The sequence below is a fragment of the Emydura macquarii genome, unplaced genomic scaffold (genome assembly GCF_026122565.2).
Source record: "Emydura macquarii macquarii isolate MOO-44397 ecotype Brisbane River unplaced genomic scaffold, CSIRO-AGI_Emac_v2 contig_2246, whole genome shotgun sequence".
NCBI classification, from domain to species: Eukaryota; Metazoa; Chordata; order Testudines; family Chelidae; genus Emydura; species Emydura macquarii.
In genome coordinates, this window is record NW_027132383.1 from 2,237,065 (window position 1) to 2,261,085 (window position 24,021).

General features: G+C 63.8%; 1 protein-coding gene across 1 annotated transcript in view; it reads left to right on the forward strand.

The window, feature by feature from the left end:
- The first annotated feature begins 1,478 nt into the window (after window positions 1–1,478).
- The window catches only part of DGAT1 (diacylglycerol O-acyltransferase 1), a 28,294-nt gene continuing 5,751 nt past the window's right edge, over window positions 1,479–24,021 (forward strand). Inside the window, exons 1-9 of the mRNA XM_067560157.1 lie at window positions 1,479–1,720; window positions 11,221–11,308; window positions 17,181–17,221; window positions 19,350–19,435; window positions 20,678–20,730; window positions 21,952–22,057; window positions 22,459–22,578; window positions 23,009–23,083; window positions 23,632–23,735. Coding sequence (XP_067416258.1) covers window positions 1,557–1,720; window positions 11,221–11,308; window positions 17,181–17,221; window positions 19,350–19,435; window positions 20,678–20,730; window positions 21,952–22,057; window positions 22,459–22,578; window positions 23,009–23,083; window positions 23,632–23,735 — 837 coding nt within the window. The 5' untranslated portion in view covers window positions 1,479–1,556. The remainder of the gene's footprint in view (window positions 1,721–11,220; window positions 11,309–17,180; window positions 17,222–19,349; window positions 19,436–20,677; window positions 20,731–21,951; window positions 22,058–22,458; window positions 22,579–23,008; window positions 23,084–23,631; window positions 23,736–24,021) is intronic.

The following is a 24,021-nucleotide window of genomic DNA, read 5'->3' on the forward strand; positions in this document are numbered from 1 at the left end:
AGGATTCCTGGGGGCTCGCCCCCAGTGTTGTCATGGTCACTTTAGGGCAGGGGCTCAGGTGTCCCCTCCCCTGGGTGCTCTCCCTGACCCACCAATCGGTGCATTTAGTTCAAAGCAAATACAATGTATTAAACAGCCACCAATTGAAAAACAAAGAAAACAATGGGACAGGTTAAAGGAAAACACCGAACGCTGCCCCGTGGGCAGGGGCACCTCACCCGGCATCTCTGGGGCGTGAGGGATGTTCGCAGTCTGCTCCTCACGCGCCCCAGGCCTGCTGCCCGGGCCCTGGCCATGCCGCGGGTCGGACACTTGCTCTGGCAGTGGCTACACGCCCCCAGGCGCTAGGGGGCAGGACCCTCCTCTCCAGCATCAGTCCCCCCCTCCCACTGGGGGTCACGATCCGGCCTGCAAGGCCTCTTGGCTGGCAGCCCAGGGCTCCCCTTGCTCTCCCAATTGTTCAGCCCACCCAGCTCCAGACGGCTCCAGCCCCAGCCCCCAGCTCCAGCCCCACTCTGCACCCATCCCCCAGCTCCAGTCCCAGCCCCCAGCTCCAGCCCCAGCCCACTGTGCTCCAGCCCCCCAGCTCCAGCCCCACTCTGCTCCGGTCCCCCAGCTCCAGCCCCAGCCCCCCAGCTGTTGCTCTGTCTCCAGCTCGGCTCCCTGGGCTGCTCTCCCCACCCCCCCGGCCCGGCTGCCGGCTCTGGGGTGCTGCTCTCTCCCTCTCTCCGTAGCTGGGAGCCCAGCTCCAGCCCCCCAGCTCCAGCCCCACTCCACTTTGGCTTGGCTCAGCCGCTGCTCCATCTCCAGCTGGGCTCCCTGGGCTGCTCCTCACCCCCCCCCCCCCCCCGGCGCCTGCGCCCAGCTCTGGGGTGCTGCTCTCTCCTTAGCGGGGAGTCCCGCTCTCCCCACTGGCAGCTCTCCTCCAGCTCTGGGACTGCCCCCACCCCCCCCCCAGCCTCCCTGGCTCCCTCATTGGCCTGCCTGTCCTGTCAATCAGGCTGACCTGGTGCATTGTCCTCTCCCCATTGGCCCTGGGGACTGTCAGTCTCAGGGTCCTGATTTCTCCTCGACCCGCCCCCTGCCTTTGGGATGGGGAGGTGGGGACCCAGCCCCCCCTCGTCCCCCCCCCCGCTGAGTGTCAGGGAGGGGCCGCGGGCCCCTTACACTGGGCATGGGAGGGCGCTTGGCAGGCGAGCGCAGAGACTCCGGCAGGGAAGGGGTTAAGATCCACCCAGCACCCAGCTCTGTCCCGCCTCCCGCCTGGGGGCGGAGCTCCCCCTGCCGGAACTCCGCACTACAACTCCCGGCCTGCCCTGCGCGGGGAGCGCGGGAGGGGGGGGCGGACTACAGCTCCCAGCATGCCCCGCCCGCGGGAGGCGGGGCGGCGGGGACTACATATCCCGTGGTGCCAGCGGCGGGCCAGCTACGGTGGCCGGGAGGCGGAGCCGGGGCGGGGCAAGCTGGAGGGGCGCGGTGTGCACACGCAGCCTGGTGGGGACGGGGACCGGGCTGGGGACGGGGCTCCCGGCGCGGCGGGGCCCGCACAGCCAGGCATGGGGGAGCGCGGCGCGGGCGGCGCTCGCCGCAGGCGGTCCGGGCCCCGGCGGCCCAGCGGGGGCGGCCTGGCCGAGGGGGAGCCCGGGCGGGAGGCGGAGCCGCCCAGGGGGGGCCCGGAGCCCCCCGCCGAGAGCGACCCCGACAACTGCGGGGCCTTCAGGTAAGGGGACCCCCCACCTGCCCCCCCCAGAGCGCCCCCCCCCCACGGGGCCCCTAGAGCCCGGTCCTCCCGCCCCCTATGGGTCCTGCCCCGGGGGGCTGCGCCTCCCCTTCGCCCGGGTCCATAGCCCGCCCCCCAGCCCCCCCGAGCCCCTCCCCTTGGGCCCCCTTCCACCCTGGTGATTTCCGGCCCCTCTTCCACCTAGGGGACACTTCAGAGCCCCCCCCCCCGCTGGATGGGGCTGGCTGCTGGAAGTGTTGGGTCACCCGTTAACTCTGAACCCTAACGACGTCCCGCCGAAGCTGTCTGTGCCGTGGCACCGCAGGCGTGTGTCTGACTCACCCGCTTGTGCCCACGCAGCGGATAAGCCGCGGGCATGGTTCAAGGACCTTGATTAAAATGCCCTCTGGCCCTCTGCACAGAGCAGGCGTGTCCCCGTGCTTTCCATCGGCGCTCACGGGTACGGAGCGTCTCCGCTCTTTGACTTCCATTTTGTTTTACGCCCCTATTTCTAATCTCCTCGATCTTGCATTGGCCGCTCCTCTTAATTCAGTGCCACGTGCGTGTCCTCCCTCTTCTGTCTCCTCCCTTTCCCTGCCAGTGCGGTAGGGCAGCGCTGACCCCGGCCGTGGGGTTGGGACCAGGCGCTGTTGACTGTTTGTTCTGGGGGAGGGCGTCGGTCCCGTAAAAGGTGAAGGATTATCGCTGTAAAGGAGGCCGGCCCTAGCTCTGTGTTGCTTCTCCTGGCACCTCCGCCCAGCCGGACGTGGTGCCGCTGATCATGGCTTTGTGTATATTTTTCTGCCAGTTTGGAGCCACATGGCAACACCTGTGTCCAGGCCAATGTGAGTTCCTTTTGCCAGTCAGGGTCTTGTGAGAGACTATCAAATGCTGCCCTAAATTTGCAGGACAGCCGTGGCATGGTGTCTCCCTTGCTCTGATAGCCTTTGGCAGGTATTCAAGCAGGATGTAGCTCTGTCATGGGTTCCCAGACTTCAGAGCACGGACCACATCTTAATACAGGTCTGGTCTCTTGGGGTCTGGGGCGCGGGAACAATTGGTGTAGTGGGGCTGCCGAGAGCCACTGAACCAAACTGTAATCCCTGTGTGTGAGAGAAACCACTTTAAGCCAGGGGTGCAGCAGAGTTCCGGCCCCTATGCCTGGGGCACATCCTGACATCTACAGTTGCCTAATGTGGTGGTGGCATTTTTAGAGCATGCTCAGTGTGGTTTTTAACAGCCCCTCGTGCGAATTAGCACTTGGAACGAGGGAGGAGAGATCAGCACTGACTGGCCAGCTTGCCTCGGCGCACCATCTGAGAGCCTCTCCAGAGGCTAGATTAATTGAGGAGTGCAGTTGTATGATGGGGTTGCTTGTGATGGGGCAGGGGCAGCATTCCTGGTGCTAATTTATGTCTTGTGTTCCTAAAGCTCATGCTTCAGGGTTTCAGTTGGCCATCAGCAGGGGTCAGGAAGGAGGATTTCCCCCCAAAGTATTCTGGGAGTTTATCTCAGAAGCATCAGGGTTGGCCATGGCAGGAGGTGGGACATTGGGTGGGGTGGCCAGGGCTCTGAGCTGGTACTGGGCACTCTCGCTGGTACTTGGCTGGCGGGTTCTTACTCACGTGCCCCAGGGTCTCACTGATGGCCATATGTGGGGTTGGGAAGGAATTTCCCCCAGGTCAGACTGACAGTGACCTTGTTGGGGGGTGGCTACCTTCATCTGCAGTGTGCGGGTCACTTGTCAGGATTGAGTGCATTTTACTGAATTACTTCCCTGCCATTGCTGAGGCCTCAAGCACTCGTGCCCCTTGGACTCTCCTAGTTTCTGCTTGTGGCACACACGTCTAGTCTATGGGGCTCATTTCCATTGCTGGGTTTGCTGGGTGGCGCTGGTGGCCTGCGAGAGACAAGAGGTCAGACTAGTTGGTCCCATGTGGCCAGGAACCCTGCCTCGGCCTCACCGCCCTCCTGGTAGTGCTTGTTGCGCATGGTGCTGTTCTCTAGATGGTCAGTAACTCTTTCTTTGTTGTGTTATCCTGCTGGGTTTGAAGTTCGACTCTCTGGGGTGTTTGGAGAATTCACTAATGCAGGCAGGGGCGGGGAAGAAATCCCCAAACCCTACAGAATGGCATCCTCCGCTCAGCGTGACCTCCTCTCTATGGAGCATGTGAGGTCACGCTGTGTGGAGCAAAGTGATGTCCTGCACACCAGGGATTGCCATGACTCACGGCTGTACTAGCGTCTGTAGAGCTGAGACCCCAGAGTGATGGGTGCGTTCGAGATGCTTGGGATTCCACGGCAGTAACTGCAGGGATCCCGTCCTGTTCTCCAGTTCGATAACTGGCCTGCCTGCCCTCTCCTGTCCCCTTTCGCTAATTCATGGCTTTTCAACATGACACGGCAGCCTCCTGGGAGGTAGGTCAGCAAGACTGGATTTCTGTGTCCAGTTTCTCCAGGATTCCCTTAGCTGCTCTGTCAACAGCTATTTTCAAAGTTCATTCCTAAGTGTGCAAATCCAGTCCGATCAGGAACTGAAATGCTGGTGGCTTGAGGCAGCTCTTCTCCACGCAGGGGCCTGGGATAATGATACCGACAGTCAGCCACCCCAACATGTCACGTACTGCCCATGCACCTTCCATGCTGGCCTCCGACAAACATGTAGCTTCTCTTCTTAAGCCTCTCTCCCACCCCCGTGCCCCACAAGGGGAATTCCTCATCTCCTGCCCCCTTTCTGGGAGAGGGCAGTTGATTCCTTCGTACCCCGTTCTCGGGCAGCAGAGAGGCAGAGGTGGTGAATCTTCCCCCAAAGCAGAAATGCCTGTGGTGATTTACGCTCCCATCTCTTCCCAGTGAGTGTGGCAGTGAGGGCATACCCTGAGGTGCCCGCTCAGACCCACAGTAGCCAGAGGAGCACACCAGGATTTTAGAGGGAGCATTAGCCTGTAGGTTGTTTAGCTGACGTAGGTACGTTGCCTTCTGGAGGCTGGTAATAGAACCCAGCATGTGAGGCCTGCTGCCAAATCTGGAGCAGAGAGAACAAAAGCACATGACTGTGTCTGCGTCTCCGGCTTGCTCCCAAGCAAACAGACTCGTGTGCGCAGCGCCAAAGCGAAGCTCCAGGATCGGCTTCACCTGGAGACTGCAGTTGCGTTTCTGTAGCTAATCACTTCCAGTAGTGCTGAGGCTGCAGGCTAGGTCAGGGCCTCCTTGTCCGAGGCCCTGTCTGAAGGCATAGCTAGCCAGCCTCTGCACTGATCCAGGCTTGTCCTGAGACTAGAGACAACAAGGGGGTTCCCCCAGGAGGGAGGACCAGTGAACAGGTAGTTACACAGGCTAGCCATGTATACAGCCAGCTGCTGTCATCCTGGCGGATCCCAAAACACATCTATCGAACATCTTACCCGGTCCCCCTCACCGCCGTGTCTGAACACCTCAGCCTTCCATGGTTTTATCCTCCCAACCCCCGGGCGGGCAGGGCAGGGCAGGTCTCGTCTCCCCACTGTGCAGGTGGGGAGTTGAGGGTCAGACTAGGGGACTTGCCAAAGGTCTCTCTCAGCCTGTGGGGAGCGGGGAGTTGAACCCGTAGTCCTAGGCTGGTGCCTGCACCACTGGGCCATCGCTTGTCACTCACTCACTGCTGTAAACCTGGATGGCTGTCCTTGTGACGGAGATTCCCCTGGAGGTTTCTAAGAGCAGGCTAGACACACAGCCGTCAGGAATGGTCTAGTTATTATTTAGTCCTGGCCGGAGTGCAGGGGACTGGAGTAGATCACCTACTGAGGTCCCGTCCAGTTCTGTGATTCTGTGCGGCTCACTTCATCTGCCACTGAGATGCAGCCTCCTCAGGAGTGTTGCATGATGGCGTTAGACAGCACAGTGGAACACACAGTAAAGAACCCTGTGTCCAAGGCAGTGTGTGGGGGATGGGGGAGTAGCCAGGGTTGGAGAAACACCCTTCCCTTCATGGATTGCCATGGGCTCCCAAAGATGGGTCAGAACTGCTCTGGTCTCCTCTGACAGTAGCAGACTCGCAGTACAGGGCGAGGATCACGTGCTGGGATGCTGGTGTGATGTCGCCCGCCTCCACCCCTGCAGCTCTCCACTCTGTCTTCTGTGGCCAGCACTGATGCAGCAGGTGGCTGCTTCACACACACACCCGCGGGTCATGGTTTGTTTAAATGCTAGCGTGTCTCACTGCTCCAAGCCGTGTGACAGTGCTGCCGTCTGTACGCACCAGCCGTGGCTATCTGACCTGCTCGACAGACACGGGCTGTAACCTGTTCTCTTGTCGTGGCTGCCCACCACTTCCTGCTTTGATCAGGGCTGGAGGGCAGGCACCTTTTAGGGCGGGCCCAGGTGCGGTAGGTGGGATGCTGCATTCTGGAGAGTCCAGGTGAGAGGAATCGAACGGGGCACATCTCTCCCTGGATGATGGTGCCGCTCCTGGTGACTCTGCCACCTGAGACGGAAGGAAGTGGGGAGAACCGTGTCCGTTCTCTGCTCCAGTGACGCAGGAAATGGTCTTTCGGTGTCCCCTGGCTTGCTAAGGAATAACAGTGCCCAGGACACTCAGCCCAGGCTCCTGAGAACCTCACACCTCTGCTGAGTGGAGGAGGAGGAGGGGTGGGACTCAGCCATTGCTAATTGTGCGCATGAGCCCTCGCAGGCGGAGGGGAAGTGTCCAGGCCTGGCACGACCTGGTTCAGGGTTAGCGGTAGAAAGGAGCAAGGTGTCTGCAGCCAAGTCCAAGGGATCACAATATCCTGCTCCGGGGTCTTCTGCTAGCCACGCTAAGCACAGTTCCTCATGCAGCACAGCTGTCTGGAGCAGCCGCTGGCAGTATAGCTGCGTGTGGGTGTCAGCGCAGGAAGCCCCCTGCTTCTGGTGGATTAAGGCTGTTTCTTCTAGTCCTTGTCTGTGCGTTTCTGGGGCTAGGACACTGGCAGAGGTAGGAAGGTGGGCGTACCTAGGGGGCTTCTCCATAAGGTTGGACAAGGTACAACTTCAGACTGGGCACTGGGTAAGTAGCCGCAGGCAGGAGCTGAGCGAGACTTGTGACCTGGCTCATGCTGGAGTCTGAGAAGTGACCCTCTGAAGACTGTGCCCCAGTCACCACTCCGGCTAGCACAGCTGCGATCTCTACTCGGAGCTGAGCGAGCCGGGGTCCCTCGGCCTGGGACACTTGTGGAGTCTGCAGTGGGCCCGTAGCTGACCCCGCTGTGCCAGGCTACAGAGAATTCCTCGCGTGCGCAGGAGTCCCGTGGACAGGGAATGGCTGCTGGGTCGAAGTAGGTGGCGCTGTGTGGAGTAAGAAGGTCGCCATTCCTACAGAGCATCCTCCGGAGCAGCTGTGTGTCACACGCACTGTGACAGCAGGAGTGTCCGGCTGTTGGATGCTGAGTCTGGCTGGGAGAGACTCTTGAGCCTGTGTTTGTGATCAAAAGAACGTCAGCTGACTTGATCAGATGGTGGAGAGGCTGTTATCTTTCTCAGCAGATTATAAATGCGACATCGGGAAAGCTGCCCCCAGAGTGAGTCAGAGCCTGGGAGGATACAGTGGGGACAGGAGGAGCAGTAGGAGAAGAATCAATGCAACCCAGCTGGAGGTTGCAGGCGTTCATGATGCCTACTGGTACTGAGAATGCCCCTGACTTCGGGCCTAGTGCGGTAGGGGGTCCGTAATCTCTGCTGTGCGGGACAGCCCTGGAACAGCAGTGGTGCTCTGTATGGCTGGTATGGAAAGGGAAGCCCTCCTCTGGCCTCTCCCAGCGTGGAGAGGGGCGTGCTGTCTGCGTTTCCATGGTCCCTGTCTGTGCCTCGTTCACCAGCCCTGGATGATGGGAGGCCTAGCAGGCTGCTGCCTAATGTTCAAATGCAGAAGAGTTTCCAAGTGTTGCAACAGGAAAAGGGAGAACTCCGCGAATCACACGGATAAGAGTCTGAGCTCACGGCAGCGAACAAACGGACTCCCTGCTAGTCAGAGGCTCAGCAATGCCCATAGCTGCGGGGAAAGTCGGCATATCCCTGCCTTGACCCTGGGGATAATCCCAGCTCAAGTACTTGTCAGTAAGGTGATAGAGAAGTCAGGTCCCTGCCAATCTCTCTTGGCATCAGCTCTCCGTCCACAGCCAAGCTTAAAGCCCGTGTCCGGCAGGGCAAGTGCCATGAGCAGGATTTTCAGCCGACCGGGGTCCCCTGGGTAGGTGCCGACACTGGCTCCCAGTCTAATTCCTTGTGCAAGCACGCATGCCTCTAGCTGCTGCTGCTCTTCCAACCTCTGACCCTCACCAGAATCCCGCTCCGGCTCCTCCCCACGGGCTCCCTGCAGACCAGTCCCACCCTGGCGGGCTGTGGGCCCTGAGGTTGGGCGGGAAGCTGCTGCTGTTGCTGCTGCCGCCACAGTCCAGTGCACGCATGCTGGATGCCGGGTCCTTGCTCAGCAGAACCCTGTGTCCTATGCCCCTTATTAGGTAACGGTGGGTGGTGACCCAGCGGCTGGGCTGTGCACAGATCTTTGTTACTGCAAAAATCAAAGCCAGTCCTTGTCTGTCCCTGGCTGGGTCAGCAGGATCCTGTGACCTCCTTGCTGAGCAGAAGAGGAAGGAAGCCTTGGCTGGTTATCAGAGGGGTGGGGCGGGGCGGGATCCAGGGACTCCAACCCAGCTCGATCGTGGGTAAGTCACTAACATCACAGGAGGCTCCAGTGCCCACTCCGGTTCACAAAGTGTGCCCAGGGTGCCTCGTTCAGGTCAGGCTTTGCTGTAGAGACTGGTCTGGCTGGGTGCAGCGTTCGCTAGGGGATTAAAGATGTAATCCCTCCTGGAGAACAACCAGCAGGGTGCCGTCTGCCCCGAGCAATGGTCTTTGGACTGATGCTTTGCCATGCTGGAGGCTCCCGAGAGCTAGTGGGCGATCTGAGCATGCTGCTTCCAGTGCGAAGGAACCCATCTCTCCGAGCACCTACCAGCTGTTCCGCCTTCTGGGCAGGGAGCCAGCCATGCAGGTTGGGACAGAACCCACCCCCTACCCCCCCAGTCCGGTAAACCGGCTGCTTGGTCTGAAAGCTTGACCCACTCTCTCCCGGGCAGACGCACCTGCCTCTTCCCTCGCTAGACCAGGGTTAGGCTGTGCGGAAAATAAGCTTAGACTAATCGTGGTCCTCCAGTGATGCAACCCTGCTGCCTGCTTTGTCCAAACTCTGCTCCAGGGGGGTTCCCCGCTGGGCTCGTGCGGGCCTGGAGAGCGATGCCTGCTCCGGGTAGCAGAGGGCGGCGGGACTGGAGAACAGCAGGACGCTGCAGGCCAGGGCTGGCGAGGGAAGCTAGTACAGAGGTGCTGTGCCAGGATTCATTGCCCCTAGACTTGCATAAACACCGACTTAGCTCAAAGCCCAGCGGGAGGCAGGGGGAAGGTGGCGGCTGCTGCTTCCCAGCAGGACTTTCCTGTCTCTGCCGTGTCTCAGTTCGCTCTGCAGGCCGGTTCGGTCCCGGGTCTAGGAGGGAAACCATTGGGAGGGACGGCTGGATCCCAACCGAAGGGTCACGTGAGTTAACGCTTGTCCAGTGGCTCCCACTCGGCAGAGCAGGATGGGCCGGCGGCGGGTTCGCTGGGAAGTCCCCTGCCGATGAAGCGAACGCAGTGACGTGTGGGAGTCTGAGCCCTCGCTGCCGGTCAGCAGGGCTGGCCCGTGGGCCTGTGCTGGGCAGGCCCAGAGCGCCATCCCCAAGGCAGACACACGCCCCTGGCCTAGGCTGCAGCTCTCCCGCCGTGAGGCCTCTAGCTATAGGGCTCCTGCTCAGAGAGCCCTTAGCAAAGCTAAACACCGCGCTTCTCCTGGTGCTGCACTCTCAAGCGGGGGGGAAGGCCTTGAATCAACACGGGACCCCCCCAGGCATCTGACGGCTCGGTGGCCCTGCTCGAGGACATGGCTGGAGAAGGGGCAGGCCGTGCCCTGGGCTGTTGCAGACCTGCCGCAGGATGGCCCCCCGCTGCCTGCACTAGCAGTGAGGACTGGGGCTCACCGGCACTGCCGGTGAAACGCCGCGGCTGGGCTTGCCTATAGGCTGGGGCTCCTGGGGAGGAGGGACTAGCGAGCTCTGTCCCACGGCCGCCTTGTCCAAACAGGCCACCGCAGCCCTGTCCCCAGGGCAGGGCGAAGGGACAGGCCCCCCCCAGGCCTGGCACCGTTGTGAACGGCTCTGCCCGGGCCAGGGCAGGCTGGCAGCCAATGAGCGGGAATGTGGGAAGGGGTCTTGCTCCTCCTCCCTCCTGGCTAGTGGCACACTCCTCCTCTGACCCCCCCTCCCCCACCCCCTCCGAATGGCTCCTGCGGCAGGCCAGGAGGCCTAGATCAGAGGCGTAACCCAGTAGCTTAGGTGGTTGTGGTTAAGCAGCGAGTCAGTTACTCTAACGTTAATCTCTGGGTGTCCGTGACACTTCACCGGTCCCACAAGGGGGGCAGTGGGGTGTGGGGTGGAGCGCGAGGGAGGCGCTTGGCCATGGGCTGCGTCCCCACTGCGGGTGACTGGGCGTCCCTGAACCCCTGTTGGAGATGGCTCTGAAACCAGCTCCTCGCAGCTCAATGCCCAGCTGGGCTGTTTTTCTCTGATCTCTCGCCCGGGCGACTCCTGCAGCGACCGGCGTGAGCGTAGCGCCGTTCTGTTCTTCCACCACAGGTCACCGGAACAGCTGAGCGCTTTCCCGTCGTGCGCTGAGCAGGGCGACTAATCTCTGTCATGTTCGTTTTCCTCGGCACCCTAGGGGAGCAGTGCGCGTGCCGTGGCATGTCTTGTTCAGGTGGAGATTTTAATGCCCGTGCTGTGCTGTGCTGTGCTGTGCGTTGGAGGTTGTCGGAGCAGCGCCAGCGCCGAAGGATGGTCCTTAACTCCCTGGGGGGGCTGGCATTTCCCTGTGTAGAGCCGCTCCTGAAAAAGCTGTCACGCTTACGGGAGCAGTCCGTGATGCCAGGGGAGCGAGCTGTCAGCCAGGACTCTCATCCCAAAGCGTGGGGCTTTTAGGGTCTGTCTACACGGCAAAGAAAAACCTGCAGCTGGCCCGTGCCAGCTGCCTCTGGCTTGTGGGACTCGGGCTGTGGGTCTCTTTCACTGCAGCGTAGACACCTGATGGTTCAATCAAAACCTCTCTGTCCATCCCATTGTCACCCTGGCCTCACAGAGGGGGCAGTGTGTCCTCGTTCGCTCTGCGGAGGGAGCTTGCACCATTCCCGGTATCGGGATGGTGTGGGCCCGGCTTTGTGGAGTGTGCTGGCGGAGAGCTCTGTGCCTAGCACGCCGGGAGGAACGTGTGGTGTTCTGGCAATGCCGGTTTGGGAACTTGCCGGCTGGTTCACAGCCTGACTCCTGCGAACTGCTTTACAGCAGCAGGGCCTGACTGCTGCGTCCGCTCAGGCCTCCTGCCCGGCCTGTTACGCTAGGTCTCAGGTCCTCGCTTCCTGCTACCCGGGGGTCTCTGACTGCTCCCCTCCCTCTTGTCTCCAGGTGTCACAAGGTGCAGGAGTCTCTGCTCAGCTCGGCCAGTGGGTACAGCAACTACAGGGGCATCCTGAACTGGTGTGTGGTCATGCTGGTGAGTAGCGTCCAGCATTTACCATTGCAGCGTCTGAGCCGTCTGCACTGGGGCGCCGGGCAGCGTCTCACTTGTGCTGGAGGCTTGTACCCGAGCCTGGCCTGGCTTCCTAGCACCTGCTCCTCCAGGTGCTAATGCCCCGCTGTACACACTAGCTGTAGTCCCTTCCCGTCCCCCCACCCTCAGAGCTACCTCCCACCCTTCCTGGAGCGAACCACGAGCCACCTAGACGCTCCAGGTGAAACCATGCCGAGCCCAGTTCAGGGGGCGGGGAGGCTCTAGCCCAGACTGCATCGACGTGGGTACCAGTGGTGCAGCGATGGATCTGCCCACAGGCGGGGGCTTCCTGCGCTCTGTCCTTAGGAGCTGTTTGCAGGCTGACGGGCTCCTCCGGCAGGTTTCAGAGGCGCGTCCCGCCGAGGGCGGTGTGACCTGCAGGAGCAGGTGAGGCTCGGTAGGTCCAGCGGAGGCTTTTCGAGGTACTCGGCTTGCTGGCTGCACCGGGCTGGCCTCCTGGAGATCACACGCTCTCCTGGCGAGAACACAGGACTAAGCCAGGCCCCTCTCGGTTCTAGCCGCGGCTGTGCGATGAGCTGGCCTCTGCCTGCACTTTATCTGAGCACTGGGGGTTAATGCGGGTGCGTTGCTGGTCTCTAGCATTCATTCAGAGCCGTAAAGTGCCCACCGCTGACTAAGGGGGGGGGGGACAGGGTTTATTTGCTACTTGCTTAACTCCATGCTGCCGTAGTAGGAGCAAGCTAAAAGCACACGAGGCCCGGGGCACAACCAACTCCTCTGAGCAAGGCAGACTTCGTCCCCTGTGTCCGCCAGCACCTCCCCATGGCTCTCGCCAGGAGACCCCTCATTGGACTAGCCCCACACAGGCCGTCTCCAAGTGTAGCTGTCCTGGGGATGCCGGCACAGAGAGCGCCTTCCCCAGGCTGGAGTGGGGAAGACCCTTGGGGACAGTGTCTAGGTTTCTCTTGGCAGATGCAGGAGCTGCTGGTTGGTTCTGCGTGTCGGGAGGAGAAGCAGCCAGTCCAGTGGAATCCTGGCCAGAGCCTCACCCATCCCGCCGGCGACTCCAGCCAGAGCACAACCTCCCTCACGGAGCCCCTTCCCCGGTGCAGTTGGGCCTGGAGCGATGCGCAGGGCTTGCTCTCCCACAGAAAGGAAAGCAGTGGTTCTGGCTGGCGCTCTGCCTCCTGCCTTGCCGAGAAGTGCGACAACCAGCAGACAAAGGAGACGGGTGCGGCTGAGATCTGTACGGTGAGCAGCGGCGCTGCTGCCTCCTCGCCCTCTGCGGTAGTCTGAACTCGACCCCGAGAGCAGCGGTGGGGCGTACCCCAGCCAGCAGACGGGCGTGATCCTGGGCTTCAGGATGAGGGAGCAAAGCCAGCCCTCTGCCTGGGACCCAGTAAGGCAGCAGAAGCGACTCCCGTGGTACACGGGCCAGGATTCCCCCAAAGAATCCATCTCCCCGCTAGCGCTGCCGGGTCGGCTCAGTCACGGCCAGCTGCTGTAGGTGTCAGCGTCCGAGGTCTGGTGGGGATCCGTTCGCACCAGGCCTTCCCGGTGCAGCGCATCCTTGGGGACTGACACTCCAGCAGGGCACTTCCCTGGCACGAACCCCTCCACCAGTTAATCTGGCTGCTCGTCTGTTCCTGTGTCTGCCGCAGACCATTGCGCAGGTGCTGCGGTGGGATGTGAGGCAGGTGCCGCGTGCCCACCCCCGGGTGGCTGCATTTCAGCACCGGGCGCAGTGATCCACGGAGGGCTGAAGTGCTGCCCCCTCTGAACGCTGCTGTACGAGCGAAGCCATGTCGCCCAGTGAAGCTTTGCGATTTGCACGGTGCCCGCGGGGCTGTGACGGCCCTGACGAGACGTCCTGACCGGACCCGCTGGGCCAGAGCGTCTGGACCGAACAGGCCTGTGAGGAGAGATGAGGACTGGTGCTGTGCTGGGGGATGCACGTGAGGAGCGGCTCCGCCTGGCGGCTTGGGAGGGTCTGGAGGGGACCCAGTCAAGGGCTAGTGGAGCATTCGGAGGAGGACGGGGCAGAGCTGCTGCTACCTGCCCCGTGGAAGAAATCTAGATCCAAGGACCCCTCATCACTCCAGCGCAGCTCAGCGTGAATGCAGCCTGGGGGCCGGGAGCCAAGGATGTTGGCTCAGAGCCACAGCTTAGTCCTTAGCCTCTTGCAGAATAAGGGTCAATTGATCTTTGTGTAATAAGGGCGGTCGGCCAGGAGAAGCGAGTGAACACCTGGCTGGGTCTGTGGGATGCAGGCTTGGCACAGGCTCTATCTGGGCCACTGCTGACCTGGGCAGAAATGCCTGGCTGAGGCAAGCGGCAGGGCAGGGGAAGTGAAGGCTGCAGTCGGGACAGGTGCACCAGGGCACTGGTTAATCCGGAGTCTGTTTAATTGAATTAGCCCGTGAAAGTGAGCAGCAGAGACTAGGAAGCAGCAGCCGCTCTCTAGTGTCACCGTCAGCTAAGCTCTTGCTAACGGCGCGGTGCAAGCTCCCCATTGCGGCAGAATTGTCTGGCCATAGGTCATCCCCGTCCATGGGAAGCGGGCCCTGCCTTGTCTTTTAGCCTCTGTTTAATGTGACCAGCTTGATTCTTGCTGGCCTAGTGCATCAGTCAGTGCTGTGTCTGACTTGGAGCCGCTCTACTCCACTCCTGACCCACCGCCACCCTCCCTGGTCCTCCGCGTCTCCTCCCTGGCGGACCTGCAGAACGGCTGCTGGCTTTGCAGCGGGCACAGCTCTCTGCTCCTGCTTCAGCACCATTCTGGCCCCTCTCCACCGGGCAGCACGGGCCTTGGGCGCTGATACCCCAAATGCCTCAGGGCCCCTGGTTTGTCTGGTCACCTCCGACTCCCTGGACACAGCTGGCATCCCCGGACAGTGACTGAACCCTGTGGCCTCACCACACTGAAGATCCAGGCCACCGTGGGCCTGAGCCAGCCTGGCACAGACCCTTACATGGACTCCTGGGCCAGCAGAGCAGCTCTCCGGGTGTCAGGCCGACACAGGCGTTCTGCTTTGTGCATCGGTGGACTTGTGTGCTTCTCGCTGCCACTGGCGCCAGGCCACGGGAGGCAGTGACCCTAGGACACAGACAGACAGTGGTTCAGGAGGAAGAAGGTACCACTAGAGACTGCCCCTGCCGCTGCATTAGAGATGATGCAAAAGCAAGAGAAACCAGCTCGAGTCTCTGCTCTTGGCTTCAGCTGGCAGAGCAGAGCAAATATCTGCTGGAATGGACACCCTCCCCCGCCCCCCTTTCCAAAAGCGACCTGGCAAGAGCTGCACTAGGGCGCTCCGTGCCACACCCCTGCCGGCGCGGCGCCGCGCCCTGCGTATGCCTGCCGTCCCCTTTGGAGTTGCTAGAAGAAACGCGTGTTGGCTGAAGGACTCTGACCCTTTCCAAAGGGGCCTGGGGAGTGTGGAAAAGCCAGGAACTCACATACTCGCCCTGCAGCACATGCAGTGGCTGCTTCTCTGACTTGTGACTCACGTCCTGTGCTCACAGCAACCCTTGCTCTCCTTGTGATGCAAGCGCTGCCCTCTGGATTGGGACACCGGCGAGCGTGGGGGGGAGAGGCTCTTGCTGTGTCTGGGAACGACCTGCGCAATACTCAGGGGTTGCAGAAACGCCTTCCTGTGCGCACGCTGCCAGTGGCTGCGGTCTTAGCCCGCAGAGCCGCAGGCCGGGTGGTAGGTGAAGTCTCCCCAGAGCGGCTGTGGCGGGGTCCCAGCGGCACAGGCCAGGCTGCGGGGGCGGGAAGTGTTCCGTGGCTCTGCACCCCAGGTCCTGCTGGCTAAGCAGGGCTGGCTCAGACCGCCAAAGCCCCACGTCCACGTGCTGGACAAAGCTGACGGGTTCTCGTTCCAGCCCCTCCTACACACACACACACACACACCCCCAGTCTGTGCTGGCGCGTCAGCCTGCCTGATCCTGGCCGGGCTGGGGACAACAACCCAGCCCTGTGGCCGCAGCAGCTCAGCGCGGCTTCCCCGGGGCGGCTGGCTACCAAGAAGCTGGCGTGTCGATCCCGCTGTGTCGGGGTCCGTGGCTGAGACCTCCGACAATCCGCTGTCGTGAGGAGGGGGAGCAGCCACCTGCGGGGTCGCTCTGGGGTGAAGCAGAGCTCCAGCTCCTGTGGGGTTTGCCTGTGTCCAACTTGCCCCACAAGTCCTTGTTGCCTCACTGCCTGGTGACCTCTGGCTTGGTGCGTCCCTCGTGTGGGCTGCGTCAACGTGGAGCTGAACCCTGAGCAGGGCGGGGCCCGACGGGGGGGGCTGTTGCTGCTCCGTGGTGGCCCGGGGCAACTTGCGTTAACAGCTGATGTGGGGAATCCTTGCGTGGAGCTGAAGAGTGCCACGGGCTCGTTGCCCCGGGGCCGTCACCGCGCAGCAGGACAGTTAGTGGGCTTCGGGAACGACCGGGGGCTGTTCCACAAAGCCCGGGAGCAGCCTGGGCCGGGGACAGCTCAGCCGTGAGCAAACGCGCAGGCCTGAGACCAGGAAACTGGGCCAGGCCAGGAGCTGCAGCGACCACCCCCGGGGCAGTGGCCAGGCTGCCAGCAAGGGCGCGGTGGAGGCTCGAGCAGCTGTCAGGAGCTGATGGGCCCCCTCCCGAGTCCAAGGCTGGCAATGCCGGGTCCCAGAACCGACGGGCAGCCGGTGCAGTAAGAGGGGCTGAACTCCAGGCTCTGCGGGGGAGACTCCCTGGCAGCAGCTGCCCATGCCCAGACACGGGAAATGGAGAAACACGCACTTGGTCACAACTTCCTGCTTCCCTGAGCTGCCGGGGCAGATACCGTCCTGGACCCCAGCCAGCCCCCGGGCCACGCCTCGGCTGGCACCAGTCCCGTGCGTCTCTGGAGCTGCAGTGGCCTGGCCGGAGGGCGCAGAGCAGCCGCCGCTGGCCGCACTTAGCCCTTGTTCCGTGGTAGCCCGGGCAAAGGGCGGAGTGTGGTGTGTGGGCCACGAGCTCTTCCTCGGTGTCCTCGACCTCTTGGCTCAAACATCCCCACTCTGGGTCTCCTTGTCACTCCCCAGGGCCAGCCTGCCAACAGCCAGGTGCTGCAACAGCCTCCGGGGCCACGGCTGTTGAGGGAACTGAATGATGCCCCCGTAAGCAGAAGTGCAGAGTCCCCCAGGCGTAGGATCCCGGAGCGCAGCACCGTGCTGGGGGAGATCCTCCCGGGGCAGGCCAGCGGCAGCGTTTCCGGGGCTCTGACTTGGTCCTGCTCTGCCTCTGGCTCCCCCGGCAGGTTCGGCACAAGCCGGGGTGGGCCTGCTGCCAGCTGCTCAGGAGGGCCGGGGGTCTGCACCCAGGCGGGGACCCCCTGTCTGAAGGGCACAGCAGTGTCTGGCTGACATGCCAGCCCGGTCGTGGGTGCAGGCAAACAAGCCAAGCCTCTGCTCAATGCTGGGCACCCTGGTCCAAGGGGCTCACGTGCCCCCACCTCGCTCCTGGGCCACATCCTGCGCTGGGCGCTCTGCTCTCCTCCACTCACCTGCCTGGGAGCCAGCGTCGCTTTGAAGGGCAACAACGCAGACCAACCCCCTCCAGCCTGCCGCCAGGCTCGAGATCTGAGCCTCCTGGGAGCCCGGCCCCTGCGAGCCGAGCCCCAGTGTGGAGACGCACCCCCCCACACACACACGCACCCCCCTCACACACACACCCCCCCGTCCTGGGGGGGAGCGAGGGTCCCGGCCCTGCAGCTTGGGCCCCTCAGACCAGCCGCTGTCTGCCTGGCGCTAGGCCCATGGTGCCAGGCTGGGCGCTCCAGGGACCGTGCCCGGGCTTCGTGTTTCAGTCCCTCCCTGAGTAACGCTGGCTCCTTCTCTTCCAGGTCTTGAGCAACGCCCGGCTCTTCCTCGAGAACCTCATCAAGTAAGTGTGGACCCTCCCGCTTGGCCCGGTGGCCAGGGCTGCTCTGGCTGGCTGGGCTCCGGCTCCGCTCCCGGGAGGGCAGCGTGGGCTGCCGAGGCAGCTGCTCCCCGCTCTGCTTCGCTTGGTGGGGCACCTTTCGCTCGCAAAGCACGCCTGCCCTGGGCCCTTTGAACCCCTCCCCGCTCAGCTGAGCCAGCCACGCCCCATGGGGTGCCACTGGCCGCCTCCGCTGACAGCCCCTCCCCCCAGAATCGCCCCGGGGGCCACTGCCTCGCCAGGAAGCTGGCCTGCAGGCTCAGAGCCTGGCTGCAGCTGGGCCTGGCTCGGCGGTGGCGAATGGTAGTTTGGGGCGGGGGTCCCGCCTACAGGAAGGGTGCACACCCCTAGCTAGCTGCGGCAGCGCCCGCTGAGTGTGACAGCTGGGAGCTAACCTGTGACAGGCTGAGACGGTCTGCTCTGGAGCACTTGGCGCTCACTTCGTGGGCATATCTGGGGGGGTGCGTGCTGCACTCGGCAGCGATCTGGGGGGCAGCGTCTGAGCCCCGGTGGCTTGGCTAGAAAGTCTGGCTTGCTGGAGTGCTGCGTCCTGCCCTAGCGTTCTGGGTAGGGCCGAGAAGAGTAACCCCCCCCTCACGGCACTGCAGACAGACAGACTGCTGTCTGCAGGCTGAAAACACAGCTTCTGCTCCGCCTCGGAGCCTGGGAAACCTTGCGTTAAACGCTAAGGCCGGGCAAGGGGCTGCTAACGTTCTTGCCCCCCGTGAACCTCGTCGGCGCACACGCTGGCCTGTCAGCCCTCGGCCTGGCCCGGGGCCCTGGGAAGGCGGGCGTGGCGCTCTGCGCTCCGCTGACCCCTCTGGGTGTTGGTGACCGAGGCACTGGAGCCAGGTGGGAGGTCTGCCCCTGTGGGCGGGGGGCTGCACAGATAACCCAGCCTGGGGGATGCCCCCCTTGAAAGGAGACTTGCCCAAGACCCTGGCGGCTGAGGATCCCGCGGTGCCGTTCATGGGCAGCGAGGCCTGGCCGCATTCCTGCTGCGGGCATGGGCCCAGTCGGCGTCCCTGCCACTGCCCCGTTGGCTACTCCGGGCTCTCTGTAGCCCCCTCGCAGGGCTCTGGTGCGCCCAGCTGTGGCTAGCGCTGTGACAGCCGCCTGCCGCGGCTGAAGTTTGCAGGTGCCGAGCCAGGGGTGCCACCGTGTGGTACCAACACGCACTGCAACGTCTCGCTCTTCTCCCTCCCGGCACAGCAGGGCCGGTCCCCACAGCTTCTGGGGAGGCTCCACGCCTGCCCTGCAGAGAGCCAGGGCCCCGTCCCCCTCCGACAGCCTGGGGCTGGGCCTTCCTTCAGTCTGCACCGCTGGGCTATCCCAAGCGCCGCTCTTGTCCTGGGCCACGAGCACCGGTTGAAGCCCCCTGGCAGCAGGTCCCAGCCGTGGTTTGGTCAATCCCCCTTGCCGAGTGCGGGGCTGGAGCCCGGCTTGGAAGTAAGGCCTGGGCTGGCTGGCGAAGGCCAAAGCGTCTGCGTGTCACTGGCCCTGGCAAAGCCCAGCAGGCCTGAGCGGGAGCCCATTGCAGACTAGCCTGAGGGGCTCCCGTGGCCCTGCATCCGACATTGCGGGGCACCCTGGGAGAAACGCCAGCCCTCTGAGCAGAGGGGAGAGCTGCTCCGCCACCTCCCGGAGACGGCCCAGGGCCCAGACTGACTTCTCACTAATCTCTGCGCTCACCCATGGCCCTGGGGATTGCGCAAGCGAGCCAGAAATGTGCAGCAGAGCTCTGAGACATGCGCCCCCCTCTCCTCCCACAGGGGGACAGAGATGGCTGCCCCTAGAATGAGCCTGGGCAGACGTGCTAGGGATGCTGATGGCACGCTTCACGCCCGCCGTCTGCTTGCATTGGGCAGGGCATGTGGGTGGCTGGTGAAGTGTGCAGGGGTGGCGGCTGGGGGACTGGTGCCCCTTCCTTTACAAGGACCCACTGCTGACTGTTCCCGGCACGGTAGGCCCCTCCATGTAGGCCTGATGGCCGTGGGGCACCCTGCCCATAGCCCGGTGTAGGCCTCTGATGTGTGTCGCTGGCCAGACCTGAGCCTCCCTCCCAGCCCCACACGGTCCGTTTCTCTTGCAGATACGGGATATTAGTGGATCCAATCCAGGTGGCCTCCCTGTTCCTCAAGGACCCCTACAGCTGGCCTTCCTTGTGCCTTGTGATTGGTGAGTCTGTCCTGCCCCCTGTCCTCATGGGGCTGAGGGGTGGTAGGGCCGTGGTAGGGAAGGGGGGTGAGCTGCCCCCATGGGAACCAGCTGCTGATGTCCCAGCAATCTAGAGACGGGCACGGCCCCCTGGACTCCCTCCGGCCCTTCTCCACCAGGCCGGTGCAGGATTGTTTCCCGACTACCCCGTCCAGCCCCTCTCCATCAGCGGTGCTGGGGCGTCTGCTTCCCGTGGCCATCACCGGCGGCTGGAGCCGTGGGGACGTGCCTCCGAATAGCTGACCCCGCTCGACTCTCCCCTTCACTCACCACGTGCGTCCTGCTGCTGGTGCTGCTCCAAGGAGAACCTCTGTGCCCGGGGTCCCTCCCTCTGGCCCGGAGACTAGTGCAGGGGGCCGAAGCGCTGGTTCCTCCTCGGCCCACGCTGCTGGCTGAGGTTCGGGCACTGGCTGTGGCGAGTCCATCTGCCCCTGCCATCTCTGCCCCTGTGCTTCACCCAGACACATGCTGCCTGGTCCCAGAAGCCCAGCCCCCGGTAACGAGCGCGCTGGGCCGGGGCTCACTTGGCGTCCTGGCCAAACGCGACCGCCAACTCGGCGCTGTTCCTGGCCACATCTTCGTTCCGGGTCTCAGGCGCTGCGCGGAGGCCACCGTCCCGGCTGGAGCTGGCTGGGCAGTGCTGGTGGCGGCTGTGCTCGGCCAAACGTGGGGCTCTCCCAAGGGAAGAGCCTGACCCTGAAGGAGCCCGCGTTGCCGGCTGTAGATCTGCCCCGTGGGTCTCCCCAAGTAGTCCTGCAGGAGGCCAGCGCCTGGCACCCGCCCCCAGCCAGCGGAGCGGAACCCGCTCGCACAAGCTGCAGGAAAGGGGGAGAGCTGTGGGACTTGTTTTCCCAGGCTCCTCTGCAGCGTCTCCAATGCCTTCCTGCTCCACCTCGCCCCAGTCCAGTCCTGCCTGGCTCAGCCTGGCCCATCTCGTGCCCCACTGGCCGTCTTCTCCCCTGCGCCCCACGCCCCCGTGCTCTCTGCGGCGCGGCAGGGCTGCATGCAGGGCATCCCCAGCCCTTCGCAGCCGAGCTGGGAACGCCAAGTCCAGCTCCTGCCCCTTGGGCCCCAGCTGCTGTCGGGCCAGCCCGTCTGCCGCAGGACCTCGCACCGCGCGCAGGCTGCAGCGGCAGCCCCCCGAGCAGCCTGGCCTGCGTCCGGCAGAGGGGCTGGCTGTGCTAACGGGCTGTTCCTTTGCAGTGGCCAATGTGTTTGCGCTGGCTGCTCTGCAGATAGAGAAACGGCTGGCAGCGGTGAGTCTCCTCCCCCTGGACTCGTGGGACACGACCCCTGGAGATGTGGGGCTGGAGCTGATGTGCTGGGCCGCTCCGGTGCCCACGGCTGGGGAAATGGGGGGGGGGGTCTCCTGGCAAGCGCCTACATCTTACGGGGCCCCACAACAGGCTGCTTCTTAGGCCCGGGTCTCCGGCATGACTCGTGGTGCTACGGACAATGGGTGGAAGGGACCTGAGGACCAGAGCAGGGCGATAGACACGTCCTCGGGCTCCAGGCATGCCAGCCTGAATGGGCTTCTCCGACTGGCCCCGGAGGAGGCCCAATGAGCCACTGGGGAGTCCCCCGTCGTGCTGGTTAGCGAGGGACAGGCTCTGGACTGGCCTCTGCCTTGTCCTCAGTCCTGCAGCCCGTAAGTGTCCGTGGGCCAGCGAATGGTGCCTTGTTCTGCCCTGGCTGCCTCCTCCCCTCTGCAGGCTGGGCTGGCCCCCCCAGTGGGGGGTGGCTGGTTATTGCCTTAGTCTTGTTACTGGGGGGACAGACCCTTTTGGAAGAGAGAGGAGGGGTTGGGCTAGACACTGACGGCTGGAACCGGCCCTTGGGCTGCAGGTCTCTGGGACGACTCTTGCTTGGTCTCCAGCAGCTGCCATGTCTGTCGCTACCGGCTCAAATGCCTGCAGGGGAGGGGAGCTGTCTGTGCTGGCCCCGGTCGTAGTACCACAGGCCGGGAGGGGGGTAATGGGGGCACCTCTCCTGCAGAAACCCAGGGCTGTGAGCCCCGGGGGCAGCTGGCTCGCTGCTGCGAGAGGGACGGTAGTGCTGTGGGTCACGCTGAGCTGCAGGCGTGTTCGGGGCCTTTCTCCAGCGTCTGGCCCGTCTGAGGGGCCGGGGGGAACTTGCTGCTTCTGCGGCGGTTCCTGTTCCCCCTGCTGGGAGCCCTGCCCTGGCCCGGCTGGCATGCAGGTAGAAGCTGCGCTGGGGGCCTCTGGCCGGTCAGGGGAGAGCCCAGCAAGCAGCCCTGCCGCTGCGCCTGGGTAAGGGAACCTGCCTGCAGCGAAGTGAGCAGGGCCCAGGGCAAACGCTGCCTCCCGTGAGTGCAGCAAGACTGTTCTGTGCCCCGGGGGCTGGCCACGCCGTGGGGAGCGTGTCTCTGACGGGCGGTGGGGGTGGGTAGCAGGGGCGGGGCAGGGCAGGGGGCTCAGGGCAGTTGCACTTGCCTCACGTCTCCCGGCTCCCTGCAGGGCTCCCTCTCGGAGAGCGGCGGCACGGTCCTGCACACGCTCAACCTGCTGATCATCCTCTGCTTCCCGGCCCTGGTGGTGCTGATGGTCTCCTCCGTCACGCCAGGTACGCGCGGGGCCCTGCTGGTCCCTGGCCGTCCTCACCGGCTGCGTGCGGACGTGGGCTCAAGTTGCAGAGACGCCCTGGGATAAAGGGGTCCCTGGGCCCCCCAGTCAGGAGCAAGGTCAGCGGGGGGTGGCCTAGGTGAAGCTGGGCAGCGACTTTCCCTGCGGAGCCGCGCTCTGACCTCTGTCCTGTTGGTCTGAGGCGGGGGGCCCCGGGAGACAGGCTGACCTCCGTGGTGGTGGGACGTTCGTTGACGCGGGTGCTGCTGGGCCTGCCGGGGCCGGGCCGTGCCTTCTGGTGGGGCCGTGAGCCGCCCGTGCGCCGCGGCTGGCTGGGGAACAGCGTCCCGGCAGGGGCGCCCCGCTGGCGGGTCACTTACGCTCCCTGTCGTCTCTCCGCAGTCGGTGCTGTGTTCGCTCTGTCCATCTACACCGTCCTCTTCCTCAAGCTCTTCTCCTACCGGGATGTGAACAAGTGGTGCCGGGAGACGGGCCGGGCAAAGGCCGCGCGCGCACGCTCCGGTGAGCTCTGGGGGCAGGCGTGGGCAGGGGCTGAGGCAGCACGGCACAGCACGCCGCGCCGTGTCGCCAGGAACGCTGCTTCTCTGCGAAGGGGCTCGTGTTCTGAGCACGCGTGGGGCTAGCCAGAGCCGCCTCTCTGGGGCTTGGCAGCCAGGTCTCACTGTCGCGGGGGCCAGCGCCCCCAAGCACGGGGGCTCCTCTGGTCCAGGAAGCAAAAGGGACCTGGCCAGGCCAGCACGAGCGGTGAAATGCCGGCTCCAGGCTCTGCAGGGCAGGGCTGCATGATGGCAGCGCCGCGCTGAGCAGTGCGGGGCCTGTGACCCATCCCTCTCCCTCCGGAGGAGGGCAGCAAGTCTCACCCGCAGCCCTGGTGACCCGGGGGCCAGCTGCCCTGGACTTCGGGCTCACGGCTGTTTTCTCTCCTTGCCAGCTTCGGGGCCGAAGAGAGCCAACGGGGAAGTGGCGCAGAGTGAGGTGCGCTATCCGGCTAACCTGACCCACAGAGGTAACTAGCCGGAGCGCCTGGCATTCGGCTGGGGATAACTTGGTGCCTGTTACTGGTCACACCGGGCGTCCGGCCTCTCTCCCGGGGCCAGGACCTTTGCGTTCAGACGTGGCTGAAATGCCGGGGCCGTAGGCGCTCACGGCGGCATGAAACAACTGGCCCCGGAACCCCAGTTCCCCTCCCTCTCAGGGGCAGCGGGGCTGATTCAGGGTGGGGAGAAGGGGACTGACGTTGAGCAACCTTCTACTCGGCCACGGTGGAACAATGGCCCAGTTTACGGGCTGCTGGCTCCTCCCCAGAGCCAGCCCACCCTCCCTTCCAGCTCTTAGACCCCTCTGCAGGGCTCTCCATCTCCTGGGCTTCCCGGAAGGCAGCAGCCCTGTTCCATAGGGTTACCTGCCATGGATCCCCCAGCCGGTGGCTTGCCGATTCCCTTGGCGGCTCAGGGCAGGTGGTGTCAATGCTGCCTGTGTGGAAGCTCGGTAACTATCTGTGCGAGGGCCAGGTGCCTGGAACAGCGCGGGTGTGACCCTGCGCGTCTCTTGCAGACATGTACTACTTCCTGTTTGCTCCCACCCTCTGCTACGAGCTCAACTTCCCTCGCTCCCCCCGGATCCGCAAGCGGTTCCTGCTCCGCCGGCTCTTCGAAATGGTAAGGCAGACTCGGCCCAGCTCCCGCTCTGGGTGCGTGCGGCGCTCGTGCTGGGACAGCCCCCAGTGCCGCAGGCACGGATCGTGGCCTGTCCAGCATCTTCTCTCCTGGGGAGAGCAGGGCAGGGCTGACCCCAAGGAGGGCTGGTGGGGCTCGGAGGGCTGGCGGGCTGCTCTGTTCCACCGCACAGACTCCAGCTTTGAGCAGAGGCCCCAAGGCCGCGCTCTCAGCAGAGCTCTCCAGACCAGGTCCTCCTGGGGGAACAGCGGTGGCTGTAAATGCCAGC